This window comes from Colletotrichum higginsianum, chromosome 4 (assembly GCF_001672515.1).
Source record: "Colletotrichum higginsianum IMI 349063 chromosome 4, whole genome shotgun sequence".
Lineage (NCBI taxonomy): Eukaryota > Fungi > Ascomycota > Sordariomycetes > Glomerellales > Glomerellaceae > Colletotrichum > Colletotrichum higginsianum.
In genome coordinates, this window is record NC_030957.1 from 4304688 (window position 1) to 4327540 (window position 22853).

The following is a 22853-nucleotide window of genomic DNA, read 5'->3' on the forward strand; positions in this document are numbered from 1 at the left end:
CATCATCCATCATCGTCCCAAGTCCCTCGTGAGCTATGAAGACCACCTATCATGCTCTTGGCATCTAGGGCGTCCTACCCTCGATGATCACGTCTTGCTCGGGGCTTCGCTTGCTGCGGCCCGGGTAGAAGCACGCGTAAAAGGAGCAGCCGGCCACGAAGCCGACGATCCCCAGGGACCCGTACATCCACACCAGGTAAGGGTCCTGGGAGACGGGCGCCAGGGCGATGCAAATGGCCGCTGCGACGCCAATAGTCAGCCAGAACAGGGCGGAGACGACGGATCGGAGGCTGCAAAAAGTTGGGAAAGGTTGTCAGTCATGGATGGCCCTAAACGGTGGTGGGGGAAGAGAGGAGTTCAAGGAGGTGCGTGCTGACTATGGGAGACACTTACTTCTTGGGTGCCTGGGTGAAGGCCAGCTCGAGCCCGGTGACGATGATGAAGGCCTCGGACAGCGCCACGAGGATGTACGCGGGCGCCTGGATCCAGACGTGGATGCTCTTGGGCGGGGAGTTGTAGATGCGGTGCTGCAGCACGCTGGCGTAGACCATGGAGACCGAGGCGAAGAGGAACCCCGTGAAGATCCGGGTGACGGGGTCGAAGTCGATGCGGTATTTGCGGAGGAGAGGGTAGACCACCACTGGATTTTCACAGAGTCAGCAGGAGGTCCTCTGCTGGTTTCTTCTTCTTCTCCTTCGTCTGCTTCTCCTACTCGACTTGGAAAAAGACTCACTATCAAGAAAGGGGATGAAGATGCACAGGGCGATGGGATCTAGGTTCTGAAGCAAGTCGTTGGGGGTGCCGTGCAAGGCCATCTCGCCCGCCTGGGAGATGAGGTTATTCCAGATTTGGATCCAGCAGACGAAGTAGAGCGGGAAGAAGAGGAACATCTAAGGACACGCCAACAAACAAACGAATGGGGTTAGAAATCGACCATCATCATGTCCGGCCGACAGGGGACGACTTGGGGCTCACCTTGCAGCTCTTCAGGCCGCGCATCACGTCCACGACGTATCCGTCCGTGTACCAGGCCTCGCCGACGACGGCGTAGTTGCCGTCGCGTCCCGCCTCTCTCAGCGCCGAGGGCGTGGCGTTCTCGAAGCCCTTCTCCCGCATGGCGATGCGGGCCACGCGAAGGGCGTCGACGATCGCCGAGCCCTCGGGCGGCACTTTGACGTACTTCTTCTGGCCCGAGAGGAAGACGGCGGCCGAGATGAGGATTGCACTGGCCGTGTTAGGAACCAACCGAAAAAACGTCCCTGTTTGGGCGAAGATGTACTTACATGAGCGGGATGAGGTACGCCAGCCAGAATGAGTGGTGCGCCTCGACGTTGACGGTGATCAGCGGCGAGAGGGCGCCGATGTTAACGACCCAGTAGAACCTGAGAGACTTTCCATGAGCGTTTCCCGTCTAATGCATCTGAATAGGGTCTCTTGATAAGATATCCCAACTCACCACATGAAGAGCCTCTGGACGGTCAACTCCGGGTCGACCAGGACCTCCTCGCCCGACTTCAAGGTCCGCACGACGGCGTGGGAGTTGCGGTACTGCTCGGCGCACATGGGCGTCACGTTGGCCTTGATGCCGCCGGTGCCGAGGCCGATGGTGACCATGGCGGCGATCAGCCCGCCGAAGCCCGCGCCGTTCTGGATCGACGCCGGCGTCGAGGTGGCGACGAGGATAACCAGGCCGACGACGTACACGGCGCAGGCGGCGAGGATGGCCTTGAACTTTCCGAGATACTGGTCTGCGAGGACAACAGCTTAGTATTTTCTATTTTTATTTTGACACCCGGCATCCGCGGTCTGGTGTGGACCGGAGACCTCTGACGACTCACCTGCTACGACGGCCCCGATGACGGTAGATGCGTACGCCCAGAACTTGAAGAAGTTGCCCAGCGCTGTCGCGACGGCTTGGCCGCGGCCGAGGGCCCCGGGGAGATCGGATGCGGGATCATACGGGTTGCTGTCGCGGGCAGGGGTAAGCCACAGCCGCTTGCAGGTTGTCTAAAGACAGGCTATCAACGATCGATTCACGAGATAGATACTCACTTGATGTAGTTCTGGATCGGTCCGCTCAGCCCGAAATATGTGAACCGCTCGCCGAGCTAAAAAAGGCATCAATATCAGCAACAGTCCCCAGCACCGACGTTCTATAACCGATACATACTTCTACAACCAGAATCAGCAGCGCAACCGCGGGAAGCTTGTCCGGGACTCTTCGAAGGCCTTCCCACTGCGGGCTAGGCGGCTTGACAGGTGTGTCTGGATGCACCTGCGCCGCATCCAGCCTGGAGATGTTGTCCTTGGTGTCGACGTCGTCGTTCATAGCTTCAGTCTAATAGTAGGCCGCCGTGGATAGTCGAACCTGAACCCGCTGAGCATCGCAGCCGTGCATCTCGAGCGGCACGCCGTACAGTCATATAGATGTCTGCAAGTTCCCGCTAACTAGCACAACCCGAACCTCGTTTCGCTTGTCACCCTGACTCGATCCGGCGCGTGGGTTGAAGCGGGGCCTTCCCCCCATGCCGATGAAGGAGATACGGGAGATAACGCCGGGGAAGCCTACGTGAAGATCCATTGGCGGCGTTCGTCAGGCCTATCACCAAAGATAGTGTGCATCCGGAGGAACGCCGCCAATCAGATCGAACACCGTCATCAGTCCCGGGGTCCGTCGGCCGGCGCGTATCCACCATGTTCGGCCATCTCGACACCTCCAATTGGAGCAGGCGACGGCGACGGGCCAGATACGCCCAGGGCCCGGTCCCGCGATAGGGAGAGCCAGGAGCTGCGTATGTAACGGTCGTAACCTAGTCTCTTGGATTCTGTGTGTTTGCTTTTCTGGGGCTCGAGTCAAACGAGAATGCCATCTAAGCCTTTCCCAGCTGCCACATTGCGTTCTTCAAAAAACACGCCAAACAATGACAGTCCCGAAAGAGTCGAGAGACGGACCATGGCCAAGGCCGGTCGCCGGCCGGCTGGCGTTTCCTGCCGCCGACTACCCGGGGATCGATCCCGACTGGGTCCGTCTTTGGAACGAGCACGGCGGGGGGATGGTCAGGGCCGACGAGGTGAGCATCGAACGATACCGAGAGTCGCCGGCGCAGTACAGCTTCACGTATCCGACTTGCAGAGGTGAGTGTCCTGCACTTACAGATCATCCCTCAAAGAGCTATGCTGAGATTGAATGCAAACAAGGCCCCGACGTGTTCCATGTGGAGGACCGTAAAGTCCCGGTCACACGCCCGGCTGGAAAGGTGACTGTGCGGATCTACACCCCCGAAGGACCGGGTCCTTTTCCCGTGCATCTCAACTTTCATGGCGGTATGTTGCAACACTCAGATTTCTAGGAACTCATGCTAAGGAACGATCCGAAGGCGGATGGGTTCTGGGGGGGCTCAACAGCGAAGCTGCATGGTGCCGGCACATTTGCAACAAGGCCAACATCAAGGTCATCGACGTGGACTACCGCATGGGACCGGAATTCAAGTTTCCCACGGCAATATACGACTGCTGGGACACCGTCAAATGGGTAACTCACCGCGCCCCCCCCTCCCCATGAGCTCTCCTCGGGGAAGCTTGATCTAACACCTCGTACTAGGCCGTCAAGCACGCAGCAGCCCTGAACATAGACTCGTCAAGCGTGTCGTTCGGGGGACTCTCCGCTGGAGGCCAGATGTCGGCCGTGCTGGCCCACTTTGCCAGGGACGAACATGTGGCGATCAAGCTGCACCTGATGATCGTGCCGGCGACGGACATGAGGTATTGCCGCCGCAGGATCGAGCAGCTTGACGAGTCCAACTGCCCGTACGAGAGCGCCCGCTTGTACCGCGACCTTCCCTGGGGGCCCCTGGGACGCGAGCAGTGGTTTCTGAAATACTGGCTCGGGGATGACGACGGTGAGACTCTTTTACCCAGAGGGGGTTTTCCCTTTCTTCTTGTTCTTCTTCTGTTTCTTATTATTCTCACCTTTCCCCCTTCTTCTTTCTCATGAATCCATGCTGACAGAGGGCGGTCACAGACGAGCAGGAGAGGCTCCTCGACGATTGGCGGCTCACGCCGGTGCTGGCGCCCGACTTGAGCAACTTACCCCCAGCCCACATCGTCACCGCCGAGTTCGATCTGGAGAGGGACGAGGGAGAACACTACGGGCGCCTCCTCCGGGACGCCGGCAACCGGGTGTCGATGAAGCGGTACGCGGGGGTGCCACACGCGTTTGCGCACTTCAACCACCCCGAGAGGGGCCTCGCCAGGAGCTTCGAGTTCATCGACGACACTGCCGGGCTGCTCAGGGCGGCCCATTACGGGGACGGAGCGTAGCTTTTGTCAGCTGGGTCTTGGACCAAAAAACCGAGAAGAAAAAAACTGAAAGACTGTCATAGCAGAAACACCGGCGTTGAATATACTCACGTAGCCTGTGGATTAGAACAACGTGGAATCCGCACCGCTGGCTAGCTGGCAGAGCGTAGAAGTCCGTCGTATGTAGCTTGTCAAGTGTCTGAAACAACGCGCGTAGAAGAATCTTTCTCTGTGGTACCTCGTTTGATCAGAGTAGGACTTCTTGTCACATTGTTGGCAGCTACAATCTCGCATGCCTTGGCCAAGCTTGCACTTACACAATACAAGTGCTGTGTTATTCTAGTCCAGAGTGACTCGACTCTAAGACCGGATCCAGGAAACATGTTAATAACGTGGCACGAAAAACCACGTAGTCAAGCCAGGCCCGAGGTAACCACGCTCCAACGTCCCCGTTTTCTTGGCAAGTAGGTCTGAGAAAGGAAGAACATTCAAAGGGACGAAGCTTACAACGACAAGAAACCGGGCATCATCAGGCTCGACATTACTCTCGTCCTCGCCCGACGAGGACTCGGCCGTCAGATGACCGTCGTTGCCGGGCACTTCCCCGCCCACACATCGATGAACTCCACGTCGCCATAGTATGTCATGTCTTGGGCATACAACGGATGGCAGCCTTCAACAAACATCCTGATGTATGAGGCCTGAGTGCGTGAACAAGCGCGGCGCTGGCAGTGCCCGGAAAGAACAACATTGGGGAAAAGAAGAAAGCAGTGAGACATTGCCAATGAGAGACTTGGCTGCCGGGCACGTGATAGGCATCACAGATTTAAAAGCAGTGGCCTCGCAATTCGGCCCAGTCAGTGGTCAGTCATCCTTGCCAACACCAGCTCCGATCTGGTGCAACAACATCTACCATGGAAGAAAAGGTAGGCTCTTCCACCACTCCATCATAGAACAAGCTGATCAGCCAAAATAATGCAGTACACGTTCCACCTTGGCTCGAAGCAGTTCACGGCGTTTGGCCAGTCCGTTTTCCTCCCGCCCGATCTCCACTACACCAAAGTCCTAAAGCTGTCTCAAGACACAGACTGGACACTACTGCCTAAGCGGATCGTGATCAAGAAGGAGGATTGCAAGTACAGCCACCTCTTTGACAACGAAATACGCGTTTACGAGCATCTTGAAGACCTCCAAGGGTCTGTGATACCGATCATGTATGGCCTCGGGACCATCGACGGCGATCGGGCTTTGGTAATGTCGGACATCGGAGGCACGGCGTTGGTCGAAGAAGAAACGCCGCGGATGGAGAACTCCCAGCTCGAAGCAAAGCTCCTTCCAGTACTCCGCCAGATTCGCAGCCGGGGCGTGCGTCTTCAGGACCTCTCGTTGCTCAACGTGCATCTGTGCGAGGGTGAAATCAGGATCGTCGATTTCGAAGCAGCTGAAATCTTGGTGGGTGACCAGGACGACGAGGAGAGTGACGTGGCAGGTCAGGTACAAGACCTCGTCGATTTCTATGAACGACGTCGAAAGGGCCTGGAGGCAATAGCCAAACCGCATAATAGGAGGAAACGCCGCAGTAGACGCCCCCGAACACATGGACGTTTGGACGGAGCCGTCAAGCCCAGCTCCGCCGCAGCTGTAACGAAGTGATCGTTGATCTTGCGGAATGCGTGAAAGGACTTGCAGACAGGGAAGTGACGGGCTGTCCATCGTACTATCTACGTGTGGTAGCAGCAACATATGTAGATCTATCTCCAACAACAGGCAAGATGGCTGATTTACAATCAACCTCGCGAGAGCTGATGAATTTTCCGTAACTCGCAATCTGCCCTCTTGCAAGACTTTGTTTTACTAGTCTTCTCAAAGTCGCAGCGAAACAGTTGGGCCCAAGTTTCGTTGAGTATCGGCTCAGAGCCTTTCAATGCGAGGCGACCTTCGAACAGCAGGCCGTGGATCCATAGACAGGCCTCAGGGTCCAGTCAAGTTCCAGGGAAGGGGAGCGTCAGGTCATTGTTCTTGTAAGTTAACCCAGAAGCCTAGAGGTATCACGTCTTCATTGACACTTTGATTGCGACACGTTGCGGAAGAAAAAGACCTGTGTGAACCTACCACGCAAGGCTGCGCTCAGTGCACCAAATCTTGCGCAAAATCCCACTCTGTTCCTCAGGTGCAGCCAGATCACCCGTCGTGGCCTCTGTTCCTCACCCGGCGGTGCATTACGAGCGAGTTGGCCACCTTGCCGCGAGTGTAAATAGAAGCTTAATTTTCATTTATTCCTTTGGCTGCAATGAACATGCTGCTTGTGGCTAGTGGCTCTTTTGCTTACGATGGGGTGACCATGACATTTTGAATGTCCAACCATCTCCTTCGATCCATATCCTGGCTTTGGCCTTGGAACGGCCGGACCGTCTTTTATTAGACGGCTGGTACTGCACAAGCACCTTGCCTTCGGGCCTAGTGCAATAGAAGTCGAATCTGCTCATCAAATCACCATCTCGCCTCGGCGTGTACCCAACCCATTCGGGATCTACACCAATTACTGCGGTGGGTCACTTTGTCAACACTAGCTACGGATGATAGCTTCAGGTTGAAAACTTACATCTCTTGACCATCCGATCTATTTCTCGCATGAGAGGCTCATACTGGAAATCAGAACTTGACGACTTAGGGGCGAACACAACAGCGACCGGTTCTTCGTCCGGAGCGAAGACGTTGCCACTCAGATCCGACAGCCCGTAGTACATATCTGAGCTCCGTTTACCCTTTTCAAGCACAGCTATGCCTTTCTTCTGAAAAACCTTGGGACCGTTGTCAAGTACCGGGCTCTCGTACACATGGGCCATCCAAACTGCTGATCTTGACAAGACGATAAGGCCCATACATCCGCAAAACCCAAGCATTGCAAGCGATTTCGGTTTATCCATGAAGCGGATGTACTCGGAGGTGACTTCGCCTCCCAAGACAGTGACAATGTCGGTTTTGGTTGCTGCCCGCTTCGCTATCTCGCCCCGGAAGAAGCTATCAACGCTGTTGTCATAATTGGCCGGGCCATACCAATGGCCCCTGGCCGGACGTGAGGACGGGTCGGGCGCCTGGAGAACTCTGGGGCTCAGTCGGCGGCGACATGTATCCGCACTCTCTCCAGCAGCACCGCAGGTTTCCAGGCTACAATACTGGATTTCCTCCGGCCCTGCTCGACGCAGAGAGGAGTGGCCGGGTGCAGGACGCAATTCACGCTCGTGCGCGATTGCAACCCATAGGACGGAAAACAGGAGGAGAAATCTCGAATTTCGAAGCATTATGAAGTATCAGTCAAAGAAGCGTTGGGGGAGCCTTCGACCAGGTACGTGTATTGCAAAAACCTGGATTCACGTTCTCATATACATACGGTTGAAACTGGTGTCCTCAAACCCAATTTCCTTCATCTTCAAGCAGAATAACTTTAAAATCTCTTTTCTTGAAGTCTTCGTTAATGGCCTTGTATAACAGAACTTCCTTGAACCTGGAAGAAGTGGCAAAGACTACTACTACGAAGGCGTGCCACTGTTCTGGAATTGCTCTGCAATCAAATTGACCATATCAGTGTACCTATAGTTCTTGGGGTCGGTCTTCGCCGGCCCCGAAATTAAGGGGCTACCCGACCTCGTTAGAGTTAAACCTAGAGGTCTACTGCAGTAGGTGTACTGAGGTGCCAGGCCAAAAAAACAAAGACACACTCTAAAGATGCTCGACCTTGCACCTCAAACCCTAATCCCAGGAACAGACTGATTGCTCCGTACCCCTTAATCCTGGGATCAGTTGGCTGCCTCAGCAAGTCCCCCTACGGTGGCCACCGCTCATGTTTTGCAGCGCTGTGGCCTAGAAGGCGTCAAGCTCCAGAATAATTACATCATCGTTGCCTCCCACAGCCCTCGTTAGAGATTCTCGGCTCCGATTCAACAAGTCCAACTCTCTCTTTCTAGATCCTGGTTAAACAGTACAGATAGTACCTGTGACTGGTCTGAAATCTGCAACCGCAGCTTGGAGAACTACGTTTTATCAACAGTCTGATACTTGAGTGCAACTACTCACCTGACCTTCCCTGCTCATCCTGGTTTCCTCATGCTCACCTCAAGCATTCCTTCACTGGATTGGAAGCAACTATGTTGAGGTGACCAGCTAGATGAGGCGATTGCATTTGGTAAACAGTGTGGTGCTGTTTGACGTCGATCGCAACGCAGAGGAAGCCTCGTAGACCAGCGGGATTAGTTTGCTCCTCTGCTCTACTGGTCTCGCGTCTGCTGAACGATCGACAGCTTCGAATACAATGCACACAGCTCGAGAAAAGACGTGCGTGGATGGAGACTTTGCTAGGACACAAATCTTTGAGTGAGCCAACTGCGCCTGACAACAATTCGCGTAAAGAGCAAACACCAATAAGCTGCATAATCGCTAGAACAAGCTACATCGTATCAAACAGATGCTTACAAATAGATAAAACCACATCTGCTCACGTTGTTACTAAGTCAGACTACCCACTTTTCGGCACCCCCCCCATTTCGGCACCCCAAAAATGCCTCAAATGCCTCATCACCAGAACATACCCCTCAACTTTCAACATCAACAACATTTTCTATACTTATGCGAATAACCTCATTTTTTCCTCAGAGCTTCTTTTCGACCTTATGGGCCAGTATACCGAAGATGAAGTCAATCAGGCCCTTGACGCAATAACCAACGGCATGCCCATTAAGAGGGCTGGTCAGGTGTATGGCATCCCAAGATCAACACTTCAGTATCGGATTAAGGGCACTCAACCAAGGTCAATTGCCTTTTCTGACCTGCAGAGACTTTCTGTTAGTCAGGAGGCTAAACTGGCTGAATGGGTTCGCATTCAGCATGCCCTTGGTGTTGCCCCAACCCATCTGCAAGTGAGGCTATTCGCAGAAAGGATCCTCCATGCCATGGGGGATACAGAGCCTATAGGAAAAGGCTGGATCCAAGCCTTCTTGAAGAGGAATCCATCAGTCAAGGTCCAGAGAAGTCGCCCTATCGATTCTAGGCGTGTTAATGGGGCATCTACTGAGGTCATCAGGGACTGGTTCAAACTACTCGCCATACCAGAGATCACCAGCATCAAACCAGCTAATAGATACAACATGGATGAGACTGGTATCCTTGAGGGCCAGGGATCTAATGGGCTGGTGCTGGGCATGTCTGAGACGAAGTCTGTACGTAAGAAACAGCCTGGATCAAGGGCATGGGTATCCATCATCGAATGCATCTCTGCCCTGGGCCATGTTCTGAATCCCCTCGTTATCTATAAGGGCAAGGCAGTCCAGCAGCAGTGGTTTCCTCTAGACCTTGGCCCTTATGAAGGATGGCAGTTCACTGCAACGGAGAATGGATGGACTTCAGATGCCACTGCAGTTGAATGGCTGCAGAAGGTCTTCATCCCTCAGACTCTTCCTCAGGGCAAGGAGGTCAGGCTGCTGATCATGGATGGACATGGGAGTCATACAACGACTGACTTTATGTGGTTATGCTATATAAACAACATCCATCTATTGTTCTTACCGCCACATACCTCCCATGTCCTCCAGCCACTTGATCAGTCAGTCTTCAGCCCTGTCAAGGCAGCCTATAGGAAGGAGCTTGGATACCTTGGTCAGTGGAATGATTCAACTGTTGTAGGCAAGAGGAACTTTATAGGCTGTTATCAGAAGGCTCGTACTGCAGGTATGACGATGCAGAACATTAGAAGTGGTTGGAAATGGACAGGGTTATGGCCTGTCTCTATGGCGAAGCCTCTGATGAGCTCCCTACTGCTCCCATCAACACCAGCAGCATCAGGATCATCTGATCAGGTCAGCAAAGGGCAGTCTGGAGGCAAGGAAGCTGAAGGATGGGTATCTGCGTCATCTGCAGTGGCATGGTCGACGCCAAGGAAGATGAAGGATCTAGCTGGGCAGTTGAAGCTATTCACAGAGCTGGAGAATGATGCCTTTACTCAACGCCTTCTATTCAGGAAGGTGAAAAAAGGCTTCAGCGAGCAGGCATATGAGCTGGCAAATACCCAGCAGAAACTGGAGCTTCTGCAGGCCCAAGTCACCAATACTGCAGTAAGGAAAAGAAGGGCAGTCCAGCTGGATCCTAACACTAAGTTCGCCAACATCAAAGACATCCAGCAGGCGCAACTTAAGGCTGGGGAAAAAGAGGATGATGCAGCCGAATCCAGCGACTCTGAATACCCTAGTGAAGCTGAAAGCTGTATTGTTGTTGCATCTAGAAGAAGTCAATGATTAATTGAAGTCGACGAGTATGATGGGAATAGCTTCATTTTTGGGGTGCCGAAATGGGGGGGGTGCCGAAAAGTGGGTAGTCTGACTTAGGTGATCATCTACTACTTGTACACATACTTTACGCCAACAAGATAGTGCTTGCTAGAGTCAAATGTTTTGCACTTTTCACAGCATTTCATAACATCCAATCAACGATTTTGACATTGCTATAACTGTAGCAAAACCTATGTATGGTTGCGTACACTATAACTGAGCTTCAATTCACCGAGAAGCTGACGGGTACAAGGTTGGAGCCAGTTCAACGATCCTTCCGGTAAGTGACAGACCCAATGCTTGTGCGCTCATAGAGCATGTTTGAGTGCTTTACCGATACACTTTGAGTCATACCGACGAGCCACATTACACCCGGTTCAGATAATGAATCACCTGAACTTGAGGTTGAAGCAGTTGATGAGCTGGGAGTTGAAGCAACCGACTAGAAAGGGGGTCAGCCACTAAAGTACGCCACAAACTCGTCGACAATCGAGACTTACTGGGGGTGTTGGGCTGGGCAGAGTAGAGGTACTGTCCGCACAAGTCACCGTTGCCGGAACGCCTGCTGAAATCAAGCTGCTCGTTGCCGCGGAGACCGCGGTAGCTGATACCAACGCTGAACATGTTGACGGCGTCGACGTGGTGCACATTGTACTGCACGTTGTCGAACCAGGAGGACTGGCCGTTGCCTATTGTTTTTCGATTCACCGTCAGATCAGGGGGGACTGGCAAGAGGCTGGAGACAAGAAAAACAAGCAGGGGAGGACATACACCAGTCTTGGGCAAACATGCCGATGCCAATGTTGGCCCACTGGCGCTTCTCGTTCTCGCTGCGGGTGTGGGCCGTGTCCGGAAGGTCGATCTGGGCGCGGATCCAGGCCCACGCGTTGGTGCCCGGCTCGGCGGTGTAGTGACCGTCCGCCACCTTGACGGCGTCCTCGGGGATGGCGCCGTACACGTCGATGCCAAGCGCAGTCGCGTTGACGATGGACTCGGCCACGGGCGTGCGCTCGGCAAGAGGAGCGGGGGGAGCGCCGAGAACGCTGCCGGCGGCCATGAGGGCGGTGGAGAGGAAGAGGGTTGAGAAATGCATTGTGAAGTCGGGGACTCGAAGCAGGTGAGAGCGTCAATGAGGTAGGTGAGAGTGGTAAGGAAGTATGATGAGGTTGATGGATACTTTCTGATTGATGTTTCGAGAGGAGGATCCGACGCGTCTTTTATACACGTTTGAGATGCTCGTTGACGCCTGTTGATTCTTCTTCTGCGCACTGAAACTGGTCAACCACGATACCGCTAACCACGATGTTGTCAGCCCTCAAGCCTGGAGTGCTTCGAGTTTTCCTTGGCAACGACCCTGCTCGTGAGGGATTAAGTCCAGACTCTGCCCGCATGCAATTTACTCTCGCCTACATGAACACAATCTCTCAACGGGATCAGAAGATGTTTGCCTCGAACCCCGCTTTCCATTCGTCTTGTCCGCCCACCTGCCTAGAACAGTTCACTAGAAAATGCCGTCCGCATGGGTATGCGAACAATGTCAGACTCTCAGACGCATCTGGGGACAATATTGAGACACCCACTCGCTACCGAGGTTGCAATGCAGACAAACGTAGCAATAGGCACGGCTTGGCGTTTTTCTGTGCCCTGCGTGTGGCTCGTCATTGTCAGACAGCATAGGCACCGTCAGTGCAAGCCATCTTGTACACCCGATGGAGCCGGACAGAAGCCTGCTGGCTCCGTGTGGTCTACCAAACAACACTTGGGAGGTTGCGGATACAATGGTTTGTAAGCTTTTGGACGGCATATAGAATTATTCTGACTGGAGATCCGGACGACAATTCGGACGAACTCTGGTTTGCAGGTTAACTCGGAGTCTCGGAGTTGCATGACTGTGCTTCGCTGAGACGGGCTGCATATGTGGTCAGCATGCACATGGGGTTTATCCTACTCCCCAAAGAGTGCGGCTAAACCCTGCCTTCCCATTTGGGAACGGGGTCATCTTCTATAGGCTGGCTTAAACAAAATAAGGAACGTGGCCAAGGCGGTCCCCTCTTAAGGGTCGCCCAGGTACACAATGGTTTCAACAGACTATCAACCTTGATTGGTTCCCCTTGGCACAAGCATATTCTAGAGAGGCCTAGCTGCAGTCTGCGGGAAAACGGGCCGCCCGGGGCACTACTGCAGGCGTGTCAGGGTTCAGGAAATGTGATGGTTATCGTCTTGAAGTGCTGCCTAAACAGACAGCAAAGGCTTCCCTTCTGCTTAGCGACTGTCTGTGTCTGTGCAAAGGTTCTCTTCGTCCTTCAGGGCAGCTAGGATACGTGTGTATTCACGCATGTGCGTCTCTGGGATCTTCGTTCTCTGTTCACTCCTGAGCCCTGGCTTCTAACCTCATACAGAGAAATCGCTAATATCAGATAGGTAAATCTTGGTTTGGACCTATAGAATACCCGGCTTTGCCACCGCCTACTTTGCCGCCGTTGGCTAGTTTGTCAGTCTCGGGGGGCGTTGTGTGTTCCTTCGAGCTCGATCGCCGTCTCCGAGAGCGCCAGCAAGGTTGATCTAAGGGCAATTGGGTCTCGATGGAGCCAGCTTTTGGGGCACTAGAGATGCTCGAGTGTCACAAGCAATATAGAGAGCCTATGGGGTAAAGAGCGTCAGCATTGCAAGTCCAGGCAATAAAACGGTTTCCTGTGATTTGAATGGATGGATGGATGGGTAGATGGGTAGAGGGGTAAAAGTAGAAGAAGCACGCTGGCCAATACGCGGGAACGTTACATAGGAGGGGTAAGCAGACAATTCTCAAAGCAGCCAAGATCAGCATCGACAGATGGCCGCTCAAGCTTTGTTTGCTGGGGCGAGCTAGAATACTACCTAACCACCCACACATGGGGCTACTAACAGACTTCTAAATAGCCAATATCTGTTTCCTATGCAAACAACCTGCTCACCCTGATCGCCCGAGCTTATGGCGGCGGGTGTGCTGACTGCACCCGAGATACATAGTGGCGCCATTTCGGCTAGAAACCTCAGGCTTGATGGCACGACCAACACTGTGTATGATGTCCAGCAAACTGACGAGACGGTCTAGTATTTGTGGGAGGGGAGACAGGTAGGAAAACTCGACTTGCGGTCGCAATTCAAGGGATTACTTGTCTGAGTGAGCAGTGAGGAACTGTCTTGCCAGATTTCTGTCGCTTGCTGGATCCAGTTCGGGTTATTCAAAACGCATCAATACGTGGAACAAACCGTAAGCCAGGTGGCGAAAGCCCCTTTCCTGGAGGGCCGATGCACCGATCTCTCTCTTTGTATCATCCATCTTCCAAGTGCCCATGGTGTGCTTATTTTGTGATTGCTAATCAACGACTTTAGTTCACTGGCGAAAGACTCTATGATTCTCTCCCAGGATGCTCTTAAACACAATAGTTTCCATGTCTCGCCCTTTTTTCTCGGCTCTTTTGCACCGTCGCGCTTTCTCAACTCGGATCTTTGCGTTCACTGCACCAGCTCACCCAGCTCACTCATCACTGGGTGATGTGAAACCACTCAAACCACCTAGTCGGACGCCATCAGTCCTCTGAGACGTGGCCACTTCCAGATCGTTTACATAGAATATGTGGAGGGTGTGAAAGGACGTCATGCTGAATGGTTAGAGATACAAGCTTGGTGTGAGGTGCATTGCTGTTCCTATTCTTCTTGAGAGGTTGGAGTTTTATGGTTCATCGGATGTGAACCGGTCGTAGATGATAGCGCGGCCGACCGCGTACTACGTGTCGCTAGCGATGTCACCCAGTAATGCTTCACCAATCACTAACATTAATGCGTTGACGAAAGCCAGCGTGGAGAGGGCCTGCAGACGATGCAGAAGTAAAAGTATGGAACAGGAACTGAAACAAGTCTAGTAAGGGAGAAGCAACTTCCAGTAACTTAACACTCCAGGCCCTGTTATCAAGGTCATAGCATGTTTACATATTGCTCTAGTACATTGCAACCTCTGATGACAATACTCTAAAGCATACAAAGTGCCCCGTACACCTGCTGTAATATAAGCACAGCGTCCGGTGCGTTAGGATGAAGCTACGAAGTATCTATGCCGCGTGGTCTCGGCGAGTACATGCAGAAGGGCATAAGGTAGGCCCTCGGCGCCAAGTTCGGCGGCGGAGACCGGAAGTCCTCGCGAGCTTCTCCGGCCTACGGCTGTCCCGCGAAGGCGGCGCGAGAGCCGAGAGGACCGAGTCCGTCGTCGACGGCGAGAGGGAGCGTTCTCGTGCACGACTACGGCGGAGGAAGTACCGGATTCCATGCTGGGTTCGGCACGGCCCTGGAGACCACCTGGACGGCCGAGAACGTTCAGTCGGGTTTGGCGGAGGAGCCGGTCATAGCTTTGACCCAGGGTCTCTTTTCCAGGAGAGATCGAGACAAGTCTATGCATGTGTGGGTACCTGTGTAAAACGTAGGTTATTTTTATATCAGATCCGCAGCTCGGAACGCCTCTTCCACGTGCGGCCGCAGGTCGAGGACGTTTGTGATGCCGCGCCAGAAGAGTGCGTCGATCCGGAGGAGGCCCAGGCGGAGAAACGGGAACGAGGCGACCTTCAACCGGAGACCCCGGCGAGTCGACTGCAGATCGGCAATCCAGGCAGAAGCTTCTTCGGCATCGGGGGACGAGACGGCCATCGTCATGAGGGTGAAGCAGACGGAGGAGAAGACCAGCTGGGTCCACGACGGCCAGAAGACACCGTCCGTATCTGGATTCAGGTCTTGGATGACGTCGGTGAGGGCGCGTGTGCAAGTCTTTATGTTTCTCCTCGCGGACAGCTCGAAATCATCCTCGCGGGGACTATGGGGTGAGTGCTGTGCCAGAGAAGGCCGCAGTTCGGCTCGGCGAATGACGAGTTGAGTATAGAGAATCGCTAGACGACTCATACTCGACTCTGTCTGGTTTAGGTTAGGTATCGAGATCAGAGCCTGGAGAAGCGGTTGGGAGACGGCGGGGATTGCATCGCGGCTTTTGTATAGTTCATGGACCGCTCGGAGGGAGCTGGGAAGGTCAGCACTGCAGCATAGACAATCTTCAGTTTCACAACTGTCCAACTCACTAGAGACTTGAAAGAGCCGAGCCGAGAATTTCTGTAATAGTTGCAAAGTCGACGAGTCTCGACTCGTCATGGGACCCGAGGCCCGAATCAACAAAGTCTCCGGGCTTCACGTTCGTGACGAGCCAGTTGTCTCGATGAGTAGACGGCGGCGTCCCGTGGCTGGAGGCTATCCACTGATCGACGGCGTAAACGGTAAAAGAAAGTCTCCGCCGGTGAGCCTTCCGCCCGTCGGTCATCGGCCACTCGGAAGGGTCGAGGTGAAGGCCGAGGGTCGTGGCACAGGAGACGAGCCTTCCCAGCGCGTCCCGTCGGTACGCTGTGTCGGCGACCAGCGGGTCCGCGGATGGCCGTAAGATGAGAAGCAGCAGCGTCTGCACGACGGGCACGCTCGGCGAGTGAAGCTCGAACGAGAGAGCGCTGTCGACGATGCGCGACAGTGCCGGGTAGGGCGGCTTGTCGTACGCGACGTCCACGCTGAGCTTGTCGTCGTGCACGGCAAAGGGGAGCGAGATGGCGTAGATGGCGGCGAGGAGGTACGTCGGCGCCGTCGCGGGATCCGGGGGCTCCGCCGTTGAGAAGATGGGGAACAGGGGCTGGACGAAGTCCATGCAGAGACTGACGAGACGCCGGCCGACGGCGGCGGGGACGATGTCTTGCAGCTGCCGGGAGAGCGTCTCGTCGTCCGGCCGTTCGAGACCGCATTCGTCCCGTCGGCGGGAGAAGATGGACTGCTGGGAGACCAGAAAGTGGCACGGCAACGGCGAGCTCTGGACGGAGTGGACGGCGAGCTCTTTGAAGCCAAACATGCCGCCTTCGTCGAAACGGTAATGCCGCAGCAGAAGAGGGTCCATGTCGCCGCTGAGGCCCAGCAGCTGGGGGTTGGCGCCGGGGGGGTAGTTGTCCTCGTCTCTGGACCGGAGCTGTCGGGGCGTGTTGCTCGTCCAGGCGGTGGCGGGCGTGCTGCTGAGAGCGCGCGGGCTTCGGAACATGGCCTCAAACTCGGACTGCGTCGTCTCGAAGTTGATGCCATCGACGAAGTCCATGACGGCGTCGTCCGAGGGGTGTTCGTCTGTGAGTACCGGGGGTACCTGTGCCTGGCTGGCGGTTGTGATCATCGACATGGGCGTCTTTACGGAAGATTGAGATGAGTCCAGGTCTCGAATCCCCTCCGATGGCAAAAGTCGCTTCCTCGGCGCTGCGGCCTCGACGAAGGTGCATTCCCGGCCGTGCAGCAGACAGAGACGGCAGGGCGGCGCTTGATCGATGCGGCATGCTGCCTTTCGCGAACGACAAAAGTCGCAAGGCCGCTGCCGCTTGCTCATGTATTTGCGTCGTTGACCGTACATGATGGAAGCTGACAATAGACACTGACGCGTCGTCTTTTGTGTAAGACGATGAATCGTTAAGTGCCTCAAGTGAGGAGATAAGGACGGCACATGCTCGTGGGGGGTATGAACTTTATGGGCATCCCGATCGTTATCTGTAACTTATCTTGTCCGTGAGAGGTATGTGAACTTTACAAGCGGTGATTGGAGTTTAGGAGCACAACACGGCGGAATCGGAGGTTGATGATGAATGTTGGAGGTTGAAGGTGGTAAAATGATAAAATGAATCGGTCCTTGAGTCGAACAGACGTAGTCTAAAAACACCTGGTGCCACCTGGCAGGTCGTCCGAGAACTATCATCCTATGGCGGTCTTGTATCTTTGTTTGATGGGCACGATGAAGCTTGATTGCTGATAGACGACAGCCTGAGTCGACAACCGAGTCGGGTTCAGAAACAGAAAAGGAAACAAGCGTTGTGTTTAATAATACAGACATGAAAATGAAATTCAGGTTTTGAACCAAGAACGTGGTTTGCTCTCATTTATACAAGTACCTTGCCCAATGACCCAACAATTCACAACTTCAGATGGTCCACTGATAGGGACAAGACTTGACGAGTTCAAAGAAAGGACTTGCGGAGGCTTCAAGTACAGGTTGGACAATATATAGCCACCCAAGGTATAAGTATTACATAACTTCGTTAACATACATATAATTGTACATGAGTATTATGAGACATGCTGTTGTCCTCCCAAAGGCTGGCTCTATGCAAGAAATATATCCGAACCGACTAAACATCCGACCACCACCAACTGCTTAGCGTACACAAACAGACTAACAAACCCCCCCTTGTCATGACGGCTGCTGCAAGTACCGCAGAATCTCCGGGTCCTGGCTCGGCGGGCACTTCTTCCCGTCAACGCCGATCGAGGTCAGCAGGATGGGGTCCTCCTTGGAGGTCTCGGGGTGCACCTCGAGGCCGTACGACAGCTCGACCTTTGCGTACCGCGCGGCGTCGACCATGGCGGCCACGTCGATCTCGTTGTCCCCCGTGCCGGCCTTGGCGGCGCGGATCAGGGCCTCCCTCTGCGCGGCGGGGATGCTCGACACGCGCCCGGCGAGCCGCGAGGCGCCGGCCGGCGGCGGCGTCTGGCTGCCCCATTCGTAGTTCATCGGCCTCAGCAGCGCCGCGCCCGTCTGCAGCACCCAGCTCTCGGCGGCGCCCATGTCGTGGGCGACTTCCTCCTCGGCCTTCTTGCGCCACCGGGACGGCACCAGGACCCGGGAGAGCCCGCGCGCGGCGCCGAGGAAGCCCCTCTTGATGGCCTGGAAGAGGGCGTAGACGTGGGCGTCGGGCACCTGGCGCACGGCGGCGCCGAGGGGGATGACCAGCACGCCGAAGAGCATCGACCACGCCCACTGCGGCCCGCTGAGGGGCCGCGTGTCAAAGGCCTGGCCGCCCTTCCAGATGATGACCATCTGGCCGGCGACGGTGGCGCACTGGACGCCGAGGAACCACGGGTTGCGCAGGACGCCCTGGTACCAGATGTTGAGGCGGTTGTCGACGCGGCGGCAGTTGTGCTGGTTGAAGAACTGCATCCAGACGTAGACGTTGAAGACCATGGTCTGCAGCGACGCGCGGTCGGCGGCCGTGGCGGGGCGGAAGAGGGCGTCGCCGGCGTAGTGCAGGGTGAACATGACGGCGAGCTGGTAGACGGCCTGGCCGAGGATCATCTTCCACATGGTGATGTTGACGATGGGCGCGTTGCGCGGCTCGGGGCGCCTCTTGAGGAAGTCCGGGGACGGGTAGTCCGTCGCGAGGCCGAGGGAGGCGAAGATGTCCATGATGAGGTTGATCCAGAGGAGCTGCACGACCGTAAACATGGAGTCGCCGGCCAGCTCCGAGACGACCGTGAGAGTACCGGCCGTGATGTTGATGGTGAATTGGAACTGGATGATCGTAGGTCAGTGACAACTTCCAACAGGGGGCGAACATTATTATATAAAAAACAACATGGAGTGAGAGAGAGAGGGGGGGGAACGGCGTGGTTATTTCTCTCACCACGTCGCCGCGCTTCGCAAAAACGAACCTGGAGAAACTTCTTGACGGCCGTGTTGACCGTCCGGCCCCAAACAAGAGCTTTAACGATGGAGGCAAAGTTGTCGTCGAGCAGGATGATGGACGCCGCCTCCTTGGCGACCTCGGTGCCCTGGATGCCCATGGCGAAGCCCACGTCGGCGGCCTTCAGGGCCAGGGCGTCGTTGGTGCCGTCGCCCGTGACGGCGACCGTCTCCCCCATGCCCTTGAGGTGCGAGACGAGCAGCAGCTTGTCCTCCGGGCTCGACCTCGCCAGCACCTGGAGCCGGGGCACGACGAGGTCCAGCTGCGCCGGCGTGAGCTTCCGGAAGGTGGGGCCGTCCATGGCGAGCCCGCCGGCCGTGTAGATGCCGCACTCGGAGGCGATGGCCTTGGCCGTCAAAAAGTTGTCGCCCGTGACCATGCGCACGAAGACGCCGGCCTCCTGGCACTGGCGCACCGAGTCGAGGACCTCGGGCCGGAGGGGGTCGCGGATGCCGAAGACGCCGACGAGCGTCATGTCGCCAAAGTGCTTCTCGAACCGGATCGAGTCCGGGTCGTCCGGCCTCTCGAAGGCCGCCGCGGCGTCCATGTCCTTGTAGGCCATGGCGATGGGACGCAGCATCTGCTTGGCGTACTCGCGGATCGTCGCCCGGATGTCGTCTCGCGCCGCGTCGTCCGTCGTCGTGTCTTGTGTCGAGAGCCCCCTCCGCGGCTCGTGGAGGACGCTGGTGCACTGCTCGAAGACGACCTCGGCGGCGCCCTTGACCAGCAGCCGGAAGTGGCCGTTGGGGAGCCTCGACATGACGGCCATCCACTTCCTCGAAGCGTCAAAGGGGAACATGTCGGCGATCTCGTTGTTGGCCTTCTCCTCGTTCAGGGGGCCCATGGAGAGGAACTCGCGGCCGAACCGGAGCATCGCCGTCTCGGTGCTGGTGCCCACGAAGCCCGGGTCCGTCGGATTGTCGCTTTCGAAGGCGGTCGAGTTCAGGGCGATGCTGTTCTTCATCAGCTCTCTCACCTCGCCGCTCAGCGACTCCAGCAGTGCTCTGGGTGTAACATCCTGGCTTGTTACGTCTTCGCTGCTGGGTGCCTCCTTCTTGATGTCGACATCGCCAACGGGCGCCTGTTCCTTTGACGGAACATGTACATCTCCGAATCTCTCGGTCAGGCCGAGCCTGCCGGTGACGACGGTCATGTTGTTCTGCGTCAGGGTCCCCGTCTTGTCGGAACAGATACACGTGGCGTTGCCCATGATCTCGCACGAACGGATCAGGCGGACGAGGTTCTTATCCTTGAGCATCCTGGTCGTCGCGAAGGCGAGCGCGAGCGTCACGGCGAGGGCCAGACCCTCGGGTACGGTGATGACGACGACGGTGACGGCGAGGATGAGCAGCTTGAAGAAGGTCTCGGCCTTCTCGGACGGCGTCCCTTGCATTGCCGGCAGGCCGACGCAGAAGCGGATGAACAGGATGAGGAAGAAGATGACGCCGGCAATGGCGCCAAAGGTGATGAGCTGCTTCGCGAGCTTGCCCAGCTTCTGCTGGAGCGGGGTCTCCTCGACGTCCTCCCTTAACGACATCAACGTCCTGCCGTACGTCGAGTTGCTGCCGACCGAGGTCACCAGGTACGCGCCGACGCCGCCCGAGACCGTCGTGCCGCTGAGGATGAAGGGGTCTGCCGCCGCCGCCGCAGTCGTCGAGGGACGGTAGGCCTTCTCGTTACGCGTGCTGATGTTGCCGTAACCGTCGCCGGGGACGCTCTTGTGGACGAGTTCGGACTCGCCCGAGAGCGAGGACTCGTCCACCTGGACGCCGGACCCCTGGACGAGCACGCCGTCGACGGCGACGACGTCCCCCGTCTCGATGTGCATGACGTCGCCGACCTGCACGTCGTACACGGAGATGTTCTGCGTGCGGCCGGACCGGATCACCTTGACGTCGCGCTGCTCCTTTCGCTCGATGAGCTTGGCGAACCGGGCGTTCTTCTGCCAGTCCGTGGCGGCGCTGGCAAAGACGATGACGAGGATGGCCACCACGACCGTCACGCCGTCGACCCACTGGATGTTGGGCTCGTCGTCGGCCGCGTCGACCGTCTCGTAGATGCCCAGCGCCAGCGAGATGGTCGCCGACAGCGTCAGGAGGAACATGAGCTTGTCGTTGAAGGCGATCCACGCGAGCCGCAAAAAGGACTTTTGCCTGCGCTTCGGAAGCCTGTTCTCGCCGTAGATGCGCCGCCGGTCGATGAAGTCCTTGCGCTCGTGCTGCCCGAGGTCCAGGTCGAGCTTGAAGCCGTGTTCGTGTTGCGGCGGGGGGGCGGAGGGGGAGGAGGGGGAGGAGGACGACGGCGGGACGGGCGTGATCTCGGCGGGACGGTGAGCCTCGGCGGCGGCGACGGCCTCCTCGAAGGAGATTGTGCCGTCGAGGCTGGTCTCGTCGACACTCAGGCCGGCGGCGAGGTCTGTTCGCAGTCCGGCGGCGAGACCGGCGAGGCCGCCGAACCGTCGGAGCGCCGAGAGGCTGCGGGCCGTGGTGAGTTTGTGGAGCTGCGTCGGCGTGAAGGCGAACTTGTTGTTTTCGATAACGGTCTCATCGCGGAGGTCGAGCTCGTCGTCTCTTTCTTGTAGCTTCTGGGCGAACTGCTCGTTGAAGGGGTCGGCCGGTCTGGTCTGACCGGTGTCTGGCTGGCCCGGGGCCGAGGTGATCTCGTCGGCCGTCATCTCGTGTCCTGCTCTGCGACCTTGAAAGGGTTGAGCGGAACCGTGGAGTTGTGACGACAGAGAGAGGAGCCAAGGTTAATACAACTGGCAAGATTTGACGAGAAGACAGAGAAAGTGTACAGAGAGAGGGAGGGAGAAAGAGAGGGGGGGGGGGGGGGGGGGGACAAAGACGATCAGCGCGGCACCGGCAAGGGGATACCGGTTGATAATATGGCATGGTCATCCCCAAGAGACTCCAGCTTTGCCAAATCGCCAACACAGGGCCCCCGGTGTGCCGACCCATTGGGAACGGATCTGTCGGCCGCGTCACTGCATCTTGGCGGAACCTCAACCACGGCGCCGAGAGAAGGCCCCAAGGCTTCTCGGCACGCCGTCAGGGTGGTGACTGGTCCGATGATGCACGCACTAGACTTCTCGGTCTCACTGCACAAGCCTTGTGTGGTCCGGGGGACCTGTGGAGATGGACGCACCCGGGGTCCACCAGGGTTCGAGTCGGCTTCGTGACTTCTGAGAGGGCACGTGGCCATCGGCCAGTCCGTGATTTTGTTTGCCTTGCTCTGTTACTCAGAGAGTCACTCGGAGAGAGCAACCGGGCCAAGAGGAGGCAAGGGGTCTGGAGGTCAGCCAAGCACCGAATCGTGAGCGGGGAGCAGTCGTCATTCATCGGCCGTCACGTCGCGGCCATCCGGGACCTCTGACGCCGTAATCTCGGTGTCGGCGTGGCTACGTTTTGCTCGGAGGATGCGAAGGGGACATGCGGTCCACAGACAAGTCAGTCCCCCACATGGGTTGGAGGGTTGGAGGGTTGGAAGCCTCAAAACTCATCACGCAGAACCCCCCCAACCCGGCTTTGGCCCAGTTATCCCATCGGTTGTTCGGCTCTTTGGCGCCTTGGCGTGCCCAGAGAGAAGGCTTAGCGACGGACTTGGCTTCGCGCCCCCCCTGACATCATCCAGGGTCTCACTTGGAATGTCAAGAGAGTTGCAGGAGGTGGGGGAGTATGGATGGGAACTGAGC

The 22853-nt window shown here is 56.3% G+C and overlaps 7 protein-coding genes across 7 annotated transcripts; 2 read left to right on the forward strand and 5 right to left on the reverse strand.

Moving 5' to 3' along the window:
• Positions 1-64: 64 nt before the first annotated feature.
• Positions 65-2329, reverse strand: CH63R_06602 (POT family protein; the record flags this gene model as incomplete). Its single annotated transcript, XM_018301577.1, has 9 exons — positions 65-290; positions 394-640; positions 734-890; positions 976-1225; positions 1284-1382; positions 1457-1748; positions 1839-1966; positions 2053-2108; positions 2171-2329. The coding sequence occupies 9 exons, from the start codon at positions 2327-2329 to the stop codon at positions 65-67; spliced, it is 1614 nt and encodes a 537-aa protein (XP_018159427.1).
• A 592-nt stretch (positions 2330-2921) lies between these two features.
• CH63R_06603 (Alpha beta hydrolase fold protein) lies at positions 2922-4320 on the forward strand (the record flags this gene model as incomplete). The annotated part of the gene is made up of 5 exons (XM_018301578.1): positions 2922-3135; positions 3199-3324; positions 3378-3532; positions 3602-3899; positions 4022-4320. 5 exons carry the CDS (start codon positions 2922-2924, stop codon positions 4318-4320), a joined length of 1092 nt encoding a protein of 363 aa, XP_018159428.1.
• Positions 4321-5274: 954 nt separating this feature from the next.
• On the forward strand, positions 5275-5952 carry CH63R_06604 (uncharacterized protein; the record flags this gene model as incomplete). The annotated part of the gene is made up of 1 exon (XM_018301579.1): positions 5275-5952. One exon carries the CDS (start codon positions 5275-5277, stop codon positions 5950-5952), a length of 678 nt encoding a protein of 225 aa, XP_018159429.1.
• A 656-nt stretch (positions 5953-6608) lies between these two features.
• On the reverse strand, positions 6609-7601 carry CH63R_06605 (uncharacterized protein; the record flags this gene model as incomplete). Its single annotated transcript, XM_018301580.1, has 2 exons — positions 6609-6841; positions 6902-7601. The coding sequence occupies 2 exons, from the start codon at positions 7599-7601 to the stop codon at positions 6609-6611; spliced, it is 933 nt and encodes a 310-aa protein (XP_018159430.1).
• Positions 7602-11005: 3404 nt separating this feature from the next.
• On the reverse strand, positions 11006-11709 carry CH63R_06606 (Amidohydrolase; the record flags this gene model as incomplete). The annotated part of the gene is made up of 3 exons (XM_018301581.1): positions 11006-11058; positions 11117-11305; positions 11388-11709. 3 exons carry the CDS (start codon positions 11707-11709, stop codon positions 11006-11008), a joined length of 564 nt encoding a protein of 187 aa, XP_018159431.1.
• Positions 11710-15080: 3371 nt separating this feature from the next.
• CH63R_06607 (Fungal specific transcription factor) lies at positions 15081-17061 on the reverse strand (the record flags this gene model as incomplete). The annotated part of the gene is made up of 2 exons (XM_018301582.1): positions 15081-15657; positions 15716-17061. The coding sequence occupies 2 exons, from the start codon at positions 17059-17061 to the stop codon at positions 15081-15083; spliced, it is 1923 nt and encodes a 640-aa protein (XP_018159432.1).
• An 831-nt stretch (positions 17062-17892) lies between these two features.
• On the reverse strand, positions 17893-21836 carry CH63R_06608 (Calcium-transporting ATPase; the record flags this gene model as incomplete). The annotated part of the gene is made up of 2 exons (XM_018301583.1): positions 17893-18990; positions 19131-21836. The coding sequence occupies 2 exons, from the start codon at positions 21834-21836 to the stop codon at positions 17893-17895; spliced, it is 3804 nt and encodes a 1267-aa protein (XP_018159433.1).
• Positions 21837-22853: the final 1017 nt, after the last annotated feature.